An 11,755-nucleotide genomic window follows, 5' to 3' on the forward strand; every position below is an offset into this window, starting at 1 on the left:
AAAGAGGGCAGGGGCGGGGAGCGCGGGGGAGGGAAGAAGACCGACTTGGCTTCCCCACAGGCGCACACGCTTCTTCTTCTGGCCTCTGTCCCGACGCTCCCACTGCCCAAACACTTCCCCGCCTGCCCCTTTCAGAATCCGTCCTGCTCCAGGTCTGGCACTTCCCTTCCATCCTGGTCACTCCCTCTTCCCAGGTGTCGCTGACCATAGCTTCCTACGGCCAGATCGGCTCGCCTGGGCTTTCAGTCCCTCCTCTGGGCTCTGCAAAGAGGCCCACCTGCTGGCCAGCCACACCCAGTGGGGACCTATGGCAGGCTTGGGGTCTCAGGGAACAGTTCCTAGAGTTCCCAGAGCCGATGTTCCGGAATCGTGGACTCATGGATTCCTGGGCTTAAGCCTTGAAGGGCCAGCCAGGCCAAGCTACCCGTGACCCATCCCAGGGCCCCCACAGCACCCCAGGAGCAACTCTTGGTCTCGGTCCCAAGCCTTCAGGGCAGAAAGTGGGCTCTACTAGGCAGCACAGGACGGTAGGTGAGGATGTTCATGGGCTGGCCCTAGGGGGACCTCCTGCAGGAGCCACGTGGCTATTCTGCCTGTCCCCCTCCACTCCTCAACCCAGAGGGCTTAACCATAACAGGTTCCTGTTCCAGATAAAGCACCCCACCCAGGAAGTACCTCCCGGGCAGAGAAGGGAGGCAAAGTGATGGGCCCTGGCTCAGAGGGACCTCCACCATTAACTGGCCCTTCTTCCTAAGGCCAGCCGACAGGGAATGTTAGGGTCCTCTGAGTCCCAGGAGATCACACACCCAACTCCTGCACCCCTGCACCCCCCAACCCCACTAAAGGGAGTCTGGAGAAGCTTCTGGAAAGAGACAAATGTGAGAGGCAAGGACTAGGCCTGCCTCCCAGACTCTTCTACTCTCTTTCTTTGTCCCCAAGACCCCCTGACCCCAAGCCATGGCCTGGGAGTTCCTTCACAACTCACCAAGCTCATCCCCATCCCATAGGTGAGGACAGAAACCCAGAATGACGAGAAGGTTCCCCGAAGGACTTGTCAAGGGCATCAGTGGGCCCACAGCGCCATGGGGACCACAGGTGATGTACCTCTCTTCCGGTCCCTGGAGCTGGGGGTCCTCCAGTGCTGGGCTGTGAGCAGGGAAGGGCGAGGGCGAACCTGAGAGCCCAGGGGAACGCGTCACCTCAAGACTGTCTTCCCCATCTGACAGGCCTGACTCTGGTCCAGTGTGGGCACAGACGCCTGGAGGCGGGGGCGTGGGGTGCCTCTGCCGCCAGTGGCCCCAGGTTCCCGGCCTGCTCCGTCCCCATGGCAGGCACTCTTCACAACTCCCTGCACCCGATGCTATGCCGCGGAGCTCTGCAATGGCTTCCCCACGACGTCCTTGAGCACCGGGGCTGTGGGCAGGTACGCAGGGAACAGCGATTTCCCTCAAGCTCTTCATGCACGGGGGCGGCTTTCTTTCTGTGCCCCTGCTGGCCTGACAGACCCGTGAGTCAGGCCCAGCCTGCCCTCAGGGAGCCCGTGGTCTGCGAGCGAGACACAGATAATCAGAGGACTCTGACCCGGGTATTTTGGAAAGTAAGGAGGAGGGAGGGGAAAGCCATGCCGGCCTTGAAGGATGAGGCCAGTTTCTGTAGCTGGAGGAGGAAGAAGCAAGGGGTCTTTCTTGGTGGGTGCCGTACGGTCCCCATTCCCAGTGACCAGTGGCACCCTGACCCCAGTAGTGCAGGTGAACTTTACCCTTGCTAGAGCTAGACGGCAGCCACCACCTTCCACCAGATCCATCAGACACAGCAAAGGAAAAGCAGTCACAGCCGGCTGCTGCTTCTCCAGCCCCTGTGCGCACCCTGAGAACCCAGCGGAACCCACCTGAGAGCGAAGCCCCAGAGACGCAAGCTGAGAGCCCGGGGAGGCAGGGCCCTGACCACTGTCTGCTGAGCACCTGGACACAGCTGTGCCTGAAGGCGTGGCTTCACCAGACTTTTGTCACCGTCTAGAGCTGGTAAATTCCTTCTTAGCTCAAGGGAGTGAACTGAGCTTCTGCCATGTGCAAACCTAAAAGGCCTATCCGAACGCAATTATTGAGGACAGAGAGGACCTGGGGGCCGAAAGGCTTCACAGAGATGGGCTTCTGTGAGGAGGAAACCCCAGCTTATGGGCCAGGCTGTATCCAGGCGGCATTCCAGCAGGCCCCTTTATGGGGAAGAAGCGGACCAAGCTGGACACAGGCTCCTGGAGCAGCCCAGAGCAGGAGCTCCCGGCCACCCCCAGGAGCGGTTCTAACACGAGTGCACTGTGCCCGGGCTGTGGTGGGCTCGGTGCCGGCTGCCCCTGTTACGGACAGCATCCCCATGCACCTGGCTCGATCCCAGAGGCTGTGCACACATGTCCAAACCTTTCTCACAACCACTCTTCGGGGAGGTAGGACTGAAAGTTCTGCCCATTTCACAGATGACCAAGATGGAGGCACAGAGAGTCCCGGTAACTTGCCCGTGGCGGAGGGCGCGTGCCGATGGAGCCTCCGGGACTAGCCTCTCCTGCCTTTTGTGTCCTTCACCCACTCCAGAAGGTCTGATGGAAGATGAGGAGCCGTCTGGGCCTGCGTGTAGGGGGAGACCCGGGGCGCCCTCTCCCCGAGCCAGCCTTCCCCGCCCCAGGCCCCCGGCCAGGCTTGGTGGGGGCTCCCGGGGGACAGACAGCGAACTTGACTCATTCTGTATGCCCAGAATGGCCGTGAGAGCCTGGCTTGGACCAGGTGGGAAAGGAAGCAGGTGGGAAAGGAACGAATGGTTCAGGAGGACACTCCCAGCCTCAAACAGCACCAGCCGTGGCCACACCGTGGCTTCCCCAGAGACGTGGCCACGACGCCCCGGGGCCCCTCTTCCCTCCCAGCTGCTCTCTCCCCGCCCGCCAGCCTCAGCCTCCTCTCCGGGGACTGGCACACAGCCCTGGGGCGTCCGCGCCCTGACAATTCTGGGACTCGGAGACGGAGGCCAGCCCGGCCTGAGAAGCAGCACCACTGGGAGGGCGACCGGCTCGGCCACACGCGCAGCAGGGCGCTTGGCACGGCCTGATGGGCATTTTTAGCCTTGGGACACTGGGACTCACAACCAATCAGGTTTAACATGGGGTGGGATCCCGGGGCCGTGTGGGGGAAGCACAGGTGTCACGGTGTCCCCCGTGGGAAGCAGACCCTTCCTCTCATCGTCACCATTTCGTCTCCCGTGTGGTAGCCTTGGGATTGCGTGGCTTCCCACAATAGGCTTGAAATGCACCTTGGACCGAGGTTGACAACAAATTAGCAGACGCGCACGCACACACACCCACACACACACGCGCGGCATGGTCCCCCATGCACAACGCGCTCATGACTCGGGCTCCCCTCTCAGCTGAGAAAATGGAGGCTCAGAGAAGCAAAGGGACTTGGGGTGTCTCTCGGCTGGCTGGTCGTACCCCACCTTGTTCCAGAGACGGTCAGAAATGGACACTGCAGATCAGCCAACCTCAGGGTTCCACAGAGAGGCCGCCCCTGACTCGAGAAGCCCAGCACCCCTCTGGCCCCAGGAAGGGCCATGCACCCACGGGGGACCTTTGGCAGGCACAGCTCCCCCGCCCCACCCCGGAGGGACCTGGCCGCACACCAGGGAGCATGGGGGCTGCCGGTTGGGGCTGTCGTCACAGCAGGAACACTGGCGCCCAGGGTTTGAGGAGGGGGTGGGCTGAAACGTGACGGCCCAGAGCTGTGGCAGGGGCTAGGCGTGCGAAAGAAAAGCTGGGGCCAAGTAACAAGGCCAGGGATGCGGTCCACCCTCCGGCGGGGGTCTCACAGCCCCAGAGCAGCACGCAGGAGCAGGACAGGTCCTGGAATACTTCCTTGAACCTTCCGGAGTTGTGGAGGGGCCAGCACAGGGGAGGCATTGGGAAGTAGCCTCCCGATTCCCGTGCAGTATGGGTGAGACCCAGTGGGTGGGACGGAACATGCCCAGGTCACACAGCAGGTGGCCTGGCTGTCCCCTTCAGGGCTCTCTCCTCCCCTTGGCCAAGAGCCCCAGGCCTCTAACCCCAGAATGCTACCCAAACCCTTGCCCATCCAGGCCCTGGGGCCCTCCCGAGCTCCCAGTGCCCGGCTCCCAACCTGCCCAGCCACCTCCGGAGCTCGACCAGCTCTCGGTCCTACCTTCCACCCCCGGGAGGGGCCAACAGGGGCCGGAGGGGTGTGGACACCTGCTGTCTTAAGGACCCTTCTAAGAGCAGACAGACCAGCAAGCCCACAGCCACCACCCCCCTGTCCAGCCCAGCCCAGTGGAAGGAAGTTGGGAAAGAAGTGATTCTGGAAGCGAACGATCTGTGTGAGCCCAGGAGGGGAGAATGCCCATGGCACGGCCTATTCGCCTTGGAAGGGAAACGGGCTGGCCCCGTGGCCAGCAAGGCCTCCCCGGGCCCCGACTGCCTACATGCCCTACCTCGTTCCCAGCCGCCAGTAGGAAAAAGGGCAGAATGAAATGCCTTGGAATTCTCCGGAAACAAGTCTCCAGTAAGTCCACGCCACACTCATGCACTCATTTCACGAAGGTTTATTGGGCTTCTCTGGGTGCTGGGAGCAGGTCCCTGGGAAGGATCCAGCTGGGCCCACCTGGGGGAGGCAGGGGGGAAGTAGCAGCAGGGACCGGCGGGGACCCAAGGTGCAGCCCAGCCCTCCTGAGGCTCAGTGCTTCGGGAATGCCCAGGGGTGAGGACACAGGAGGGCGGGGAGGACAAGGGAGGTCCCAGCTCCCTCTGGGGGTGGGGCAAGCAGAGCATAGGCAGAGGGGAAGGGGTGGAGGAGGAGGGGGAAGGAGAGCCACCTGGAGGGAGCACGGAGGGAGCACGTGGGACTTCCCGAGGCTCGTGGATCCCGAGGCTCGTGGATCCCGAGGCTCGTGGATCCCGAGGCTCGTGGAAGGCTACTGGGAATTCCAGTAGCCACGGAAGGCTGAGGCCCTGGCAGCTGAGTCACCACGAGGGTGGGCAAGGGCTCGGACACCACACACCTGATTCTCCGCCACTTTGGCCGGTACGTGGCTGGCCCACTCCTCCTGCCGTGCTGCCCAGCCTGCTCCGGTGGGAAGTCTCAGCAGCCTTCTCCCTGGTCCCTGGGAGCTGCTCACCAGGAGAAAAAGGGAGGCTGTGCCCAGTCACCCACCAAGCCCCATACAGGGCACTGTGGGGGACGGCTCAGAGCCTAGGCAAACACTGCCCAGCCCCTCCCTTGCCCGGGGAGACAGCCCTGTGAGAATGGCCTGGGAAGCGACAAGGCCACCCAACCCTCCCTTGGCTAAGCCAAGCCCTCTTCGCCTGTCCCCTCCCCCCACCCCCTTTCAAGTTGCTCCTGGACACCAGATGGACCCAGTTCAACTTGTCCTTCCTTTTCCTTCCCCCGCCCGCCCCCTGCTGGAGCTGTGAGAGGGCAGGCGGGAAGGGGGGACAGGCAGAGCCATACCCGGAGGCTGGGGGAACAGCCCCAGTGCCCACTCTGGTGACCCCAGCGTGCAGCCTGCCAGGCCCACGGGGCCAGGTCTCTAGGCCTTGGACCCAGACTCTCACTGCTGACCCCCAGGACAGGTCAGGACAGGAGGAGCAGCTGGTAAGAAGGGCCAGGTCCAAGGCAAGCTGGTGTTCCACCTTGGGGAAAGGGAAAGAAGAGAGAGTGGGGGCTCTTGGGGAGGCGAGAGGATTTAGGAGAGGGAGAAGAGAGAAATGGAGTAAAAGTTGCCACGCCTGGGCCTGGCTTCTAAAGGCATGAACCTGAGTCTGTCCTCACCTGCACAGGAGGCAGTGGGAGCCAGACGGGCCTGATCACCTTGTCCAATGTCCTGGAACCCTGAGATACGGAGTACAGCGTGTCAGCCCAAGAAACAAACAGAGCCCCGGAGCAGCGACAGCCTAGGGACAAGTGCTGCTCTCCCGAGCCTCCCTGGGGCTGGAGGCAGTGTGGGGTCAGGGTGGCTGGGAGGGCCGGCTGGCAGAGCAGACAAGGAGGACCCGTCCCCCACGTGCCCCAGCCCACTCCTTCCACACGCCCACCAGCTCCAGCAAGCAGCAGCATCCCCACCAGATCCCAGGCAGCACAAAGGGCTCTCCCAGCCCCAAGTGGCTTTTTCATTTTCTGAAACTCAAATATGGGATGGGGGAGGGCTGCCCCATGGCCCTGTCCCAGCTTCTGCCTGGGTGGGAGCAGGGCACAGGTCCTAGACTGGCACCCCCACCAAAGAAGCCAAGGAATAGGGGCTTGAAAGTTTTGCCAACCAAAGTTGGCATTCCCCTTACCCCTGCCCAGGAGGGGCACCCCAGACCACCAACCCCCCTCTCAGACACTTGTCAAGCAGGAGGCTTCTCTCCCCACATACCCCCCAGAGGGGAGCAAGGCAAAGAAAGGAAACAATTTGCCAACTCAGAGGTGCCCTGGAGAAGGGGGAGCAGACAAGTTGGACCCCCCCCCTTCCAGTCAGGTTTGGCTCAGGGAGAATTCCTAACCCTTCCTGAAGGACCCCTACCCAGGGGGGTGAGGGGTAGTGCCAGGAGGCTGAGAAAAGCTGGGACTAGGCTGGCTTTCCTCCAGGCGGGGAGATCCTGGACTGTGCAGCCCCAAATCCCTGAGCCGACAGCAGAGAAATCGCCAGGCTGGGAGAAAGAGAAGGGGGGGCTACATTCAAGTGCCCCCCACCTTCCTCTCTGGGTCTTGACCTGCTGGAGCCACTGGTCCAGCGGGAAACTTACGCGGCAAAGGCGCCCACTAGGGTCTCGACAACTGGAGAGGAGGACCTCCGCCCAAGGCGGGGCGTCTACCCCCGCGCCCGAGGGGTCCCGCTGGCCCCCGGGCGGGGGCTCCTTGCCCGGCAGTTGACTTCTCCAGCCTCGTTCCCTCGCCACCGTCGCCGCTGCCGCCGGGAGCGATTCGCCCTCGCCCTATCCAGCCCAGCGAGCGAGCTCCCACCTCGGCCACCGGCGCGAGAGCTGTCTCTGTCCCGGGAAGAAGTTAGGCGCTGGTCCCCGAGGCGCGCAGCGCACGGGACGCAGGCAGCGGTGGCCCCGGGACTCGGCCACCGCCGCCCCAGAGAAGTCCCGGCGACTGCGAGGGCGTACCGGGAGGCTTCATTCCCCAGACCGGGTACAAATCGCTTGCGACCGGGCCCGGGCCTCGCCCGGGAGGGCAAGGCGGACCAAGGCGAAGCGGGGCTTGCTCCCAGCTTCGGGGACCCCAGGTCAGGGCACTTCCCCGCCCCGCCGCCCCTGCGCACGAGTCGCCCGCCCGGCGCCGGACGCAGCGAGGAATCAGAAGGTCGCTGACTCGGCGGCCGGGCGGACGAGGGCCCCACGGAGTTGGGGAGTTGCCCCGCACCCCTAAAAGCCTCAACACACATTCTCGGTTGAAAGTACGCACTTTACGCGTCCGGGCGCCTCCGCGGTGAGTCGAGCTGCCGCGCTCGGGGTCGGCGAAGGTGGCTCAGCTCGGGCGCTCCAGTCTCGACGTTCCCGGGGCAGAGAGCAACGTCCGGGGACGCACGGGACGGGTGCGCCCGGCGGCCGGGGCTGCGCCGGGCGAGGAGAGCGACGAGAGGGGAGCGCTTCGGCGTTCAGGCAACAGCTACCCCTAGTGGGAGAGCCGCCGGGGCCGCCGCCGCCCCACGCCCGCTGCCCCGCGCCCCGCGCCCGTGGCGCCCCGCGCCCGAAGCGCTCCCGGACCGGCTGGGGCGCAGGCCCGGCGCCGCTTTCCCCAGCCCTCCGCGTCTCCGGCGCCGGGCGCTAAGCGGCCCTCGGGCCCTGCCCTCCGCACCTCCCCGCGGCGCCCCGGAGGCCGCTGACCCGAGAAGAGCGGCGCCGAGCCGGGACGAGATGGGACGGGGCGGGCGCGGCCGGGACGGCGCGCGGCGGCCCCGGGCAGCGGCGGGGGGCGCCGAACGCGGTGTGCGTGGCGGGGCGGTGCGGGGGGCGGCCGTGTGCGAGGCGCGAGTGTGAGCGCGCGCGGGAGGCGAGCGGGCGGGCGGGCTCCGGGAGGCGAGCGGCGCCCGCGGGCGAACGGGGAAGGCGGCGGGGGCCCAAAGTTGCCTCCTCGCGGGTCCGCGTCCCCGGCGGGGCGGGAGCCGGGGCCGGCAGAGCGGCGGCCGCGGACCCGGGCTCCCGCGGCACCTGGGCAGCGGCCCCGCACGAGCAGCAGCGGCGGGGGCGGCGTTGGCGGCGGCGCGCGGGAAGCGAACCGGAGCTCCGGCGCGGCGCGGCGGCCGCCGGGGAGCTCCGCTCAGGTGCGCGGCGAGAGGGGCGCGGGCCGGAGGCGGGCCTCCAGGACCGAGGCCGCGCGCAGCGCTCGCGCCAGCCGGAGCCGGAGGATCTCCCCGGCGGACGCCTGGGTCCCTGGTCCAGCTCCCCGTCCCGGGTGGCAGCAGCGACCGGGGTCCGCCGCCCCCGAGAGCGTGCTTCGGGGGCCCAGCCCCGCCCCCGCCGGCCCCTGGCGGGGCCGCTCCGCGCCCCCCTCCTCCTCCCGGCCGCCTGCGCCCGCCCTCGGCCCTAGATTTCTAAGGCATTGGCCACGCCGCTGGGTGATCCCTCCGGGCTCAAGTTGCAAGGGGGCGGGCCCGGGCCGGAGGTGGAGTCTCCCGCCAATTGAAGCCTCGGCTATAAATCGAGCTCCCCGTACAGCCAAAGCCCAGATGCCGCGCCAGGCCACCCCGAGGTTGGTGGTGGGTGAAGGTAGCGGGTCCCAGGGGGCTTCGGGGGCGGCAGCCACCATGCTCCGCTCCCTGCTGCTTCACTCCTTGAGGCTCTGCGCCCAGACGGCCTCGTGCCTCGTGCTCTTCCCGCGCTTCCTTGGCACGGCCTTCATGCTCTGGCTTCTGGACTTCCTGTGCATCCGCAAGCATTTCCTGGGCCGCCGCCGCCGGGGTCAGCCCGAACCTGCCGTGGAGCTCGACAGTGACGGCGAGGAGGTGCCCCCCGACGACCCGCCTGTCTGCGTGTCCGATGACAACCGCCTGTGCACCCTGGCATCGCTGAAGGCCGTTTGGCACGGCCAGAAGTTGGATTTCTTCAAGCAGGCGTATGAGGGTGGTCCAGCGCCCAACTCCGAGGTGGTCCTGCCCCACGGCTTCCAGAACCAGCACATCCTGGACTACGCGAGAGGGAACCGCCCGCTGGTTCTCAATTTCGGCAGCTGCACCTGACCACCGTTCATGGCGCGCATGAGCGCCTTCCACCGCCTGGTCACCAAATACCAGCGCGACGTCGACTTCCTCATCATCTACATCGAGGAGGCCCACCCCTCGGATGGCTGGGTCACCACGGACTCCCCCTACAGTATCCCGCAGCACCGGAGCCTGGAGGACCGGGTCAGTGCCGCCCAAGTACTGCAGCAAGGGGCGCCCAGCTGCTCCCTTGTCCTGGACACCATGGCCAACTCCAGCAGCTCGGCCTATGGGGCCTACTTCGAGCGCCTCTACGTAATCCAGAATGGCACCATTATGTACCAGGGTGGCCGCGGCCCGGACGGCTACCAGGTGTCTGAGCTGCGCACCTGGCTGGAGCACTATGAGGAGCAGCTGCACGGCGCTCAGCCCCGCCGAGTGTAAACAACCATGGGCCAGTTGGCTGAACTTGGCAGGCCATGCCTTCGAGCCTTCGAAGCCCACGTGCAAATGCCCCCCCAAACAAGTCGGGTGTGCAGAGGGCCCCATGACACAGATGTGCTGAGCCAGGGATCGCCGGCTGGGTCTGCGCCCCCAGCCAAGGCACCTGAAAATTCTCCCTCGCCTCCCCGGACTCTGAGGCTGTGACTGTCCCTCACCTGCACTTGCCTGGCTGGCTCGAAATCCCCCTTCTGAGTGTGGATGCCACCTTTGCCTGGGTTCTCCCCTCCCCCACTCGTCCCCGCGGAGGCCCCTGCCTCTCACACCCCCTCCCCAGAGAGAAGAGCCACTGTGCCTTCAGCCAGGTGCAGCAGCCCTCGCGGAGTCTCTGGCCTGCCAGCAGAGCCCGCCGCTCGCCCCAGGCGCCTGGCACCCACACCTGTCGTTGGCAGGGAGGGGGCGCTCTGCTGCGTTTGTGTCTATTTCTTGTCGCTGAGTTGGAAGTGGGGGCTTGGGCTGGGGAAGGGTGGCCAGGGTTCCCCCCCTTATTTGGGGTGCTCAGGAGCCCCACTGCTGATGACGAGCTGTCTCTAACTGGTCTTGACCACGAGCCGGTTCTGAATTGCAGAGGGCTCGCAGGAGCGCCTGAAACGAGGGAGGGAAAGTACTCTGGGCTTCCGGGAGGAAAGCGCCACACAGGGGGTCCAGGAGGGGGGCTGGGGGTACCGTTCGGGACCAGAGGAAGCCGGCTTGAGAGGCACTGGCAAGGTTTGCAGCGCCCCAGGGAGAAGGAAGAGGCTGGGACTCCTGGGAAACGGGGTGTGGGTGGAGGAGTCCGCGAGAAAAGAGAGAAGGGGAGCGCATGGAGACCCCGAGTGAGGGGTCTCCTGGGCAGAGCTGCCGGCTGTGGGGCCAGGAAGTGGGAGGCTCCTGATTCGAAGGCCATTTTTGAGTGTTTTGCTGGAAATACTCTCTGTATATAAACTTCTTTTACGCTACAATAATAAAAGCTTGAAGTAAACTGCTTTCGCATTGCCTTTGGTCCCTTTATTTTTTTTTTCTTTCCTCTGAATAGCGGCAGGAATTAAACACAAATCTCTCCCTCGCGTCCCCATAGTGACCCTGGGGGGAAGGGTGGCTGGAAGGAGCCGGCGCTGGCAGGGGCGCGGGAGGGCGAGGAATATGTAAAGGGGACGGTGCGGGTGCCCAGGAGTGTACACACGCACGCGCACACCCCCGGTGGAGTATGGGGGTCGGCGGAGAAACCGACACACCGAGCCGGGCGGGGTCCTGGAAGGAGGCGGGAGAGGCCAGGGGGCCAGGGGGTCCTTACTTGCCGCCGCGCGCGCTTGCGCTCACGCGCAACCACAGCTGCCCCTGCAGCCGCGCGTCTAACTTCTCCGACGGTCCCATGGGGTGGGGGAGGGGCGGCGTGGAGGATGGGAGGGGCTACGGACACTCCGGGACTGCGCTCCGGACCACCGCGGGCGCCTCCGCACACCTGGCTCCTCCTTGGCCCCCTTCCCGCACCTGGCTCCTCCCTCGCCGGGTTCCCGCACCTGCAGAATCGTCTCTCCCTCCCCTGCAATCCCCGCCTGGCTGCGGGGGTCCGCCGGAGGTGCGACTAGCGAAGCGCATGGTGGCGGAGGGAGGGGAGACGGGGAAGGGCGGGCGGGCAGCGCCACCACTCCAGCAGCAACACCTCCGGCGGGGCGGGGGCGGAGCGGGGTGAGCCCCCTGCCCGGGACACCCCTCCTCCTGCGCCTCCTTCGCTTCCCCAAGTTCGAGCCAGACCTCGACACCACCACCCGCGATGCGCTCGGTACTGGGAAGTGGAGAAGGGGAGCGAGATGGAAGAGAGGACCGAGCCCGGGAAGAGGGGGACGCCTGTGGCCGGGACGGGGGCAGGGGGCCGTGGCGTTTGGCACCGCTCTGCGTCCGCAGTCGGTCCGGGCGCTCCCGCGCAATCCCGGCCCTCCCTGGGTCCCCCGCTGCTCCCTGGGGGAGGGCGACGCTGCCAGCAAGGGATGAGCGCGGCCCCCACCCCCTCTGCTAGCGACACCTGGAGCGGAACAGTGGGGGGCGGGGGTGCAGAAGCAAGGGCTGAGGCGGGAGTCTGCAGGTCGCCAGTGGGGTAAGC

General features: G+C 65.9%; 2 protein-coding genes across 3 annotated transcripts; one reads left to right on the forward strand and one right to left on the reverse strand.

Moving 5' to 3' along the window:
• Positions 1-4,577: 4,577 nt before the first annotated feature.
• LOC101681611 lies at positions 4,578-6,656 on the reverse strand. 2 transcript variants are annotated; one of them, XM_004754697.3, is made up of 4 exons: positions 5,820-6,656; positions 5,499-5,680; positions 5,050-5,158; positions 4,578-4,652 (listed from the first exon to the last, which is right to left on the reverse strand). In XM_004754697.3, exons 1-4 carry the CDS (start codon positions 6,159-6,161, stop codon positions 4,584-4,586), a joined length of 702 nt encoding a protein of 233 aa, XP_004754754.1. In that variant the 5' UTR covers positions 6,162-6,656; the 3' UTR covers positions 4,578-4,583. The 2 variants fall into 2 exon arrangements, with proteins under 2 accessions (XP_004754754.1, XP_004754753.1); XM_004754696.3 differs by having other exon boundaries at positions 4,578-5,158.
• Positions 6,657-8,250: 1,594 nt separating this feature from the next.
• DIO3 (iodothyronine deiodinase 3) lies at positions 8,251-10,640 on the forward strand. Its single transcript, XM_004828345.3, has one exon. It carries the CDS (start codon positions 8,704-8,706, stop codon positions 9,616-9,618), a length of 915 nt encoding a protein of 304 aa, XP_004828402.2. The 5' UTR covers positions 8,251-8,703; the 3' UTR covers positions 9,619-10,640.
• Positions 10,641-11,755: the final 1,115 nt, after the last annotated feature.

The sequence above is a fragment of the Mustela putorius genome, unplaced genomic scaffold (assembly GCF_011764305.1).
Source record: "Mustela putorius furo isolate JIRA1106 unplaced genomic scaffold, ASM1176430v1.1 tig00000129_pilon_pilon_pilon, whole genome shotgun sequence".
Taxonomy (NCBI): domain Eukaryota; kingdom Metazoa; phylum Chordata; class Mammalia; order Carnivora; family Mustelidae; genus Mustela; species Mustela putorius.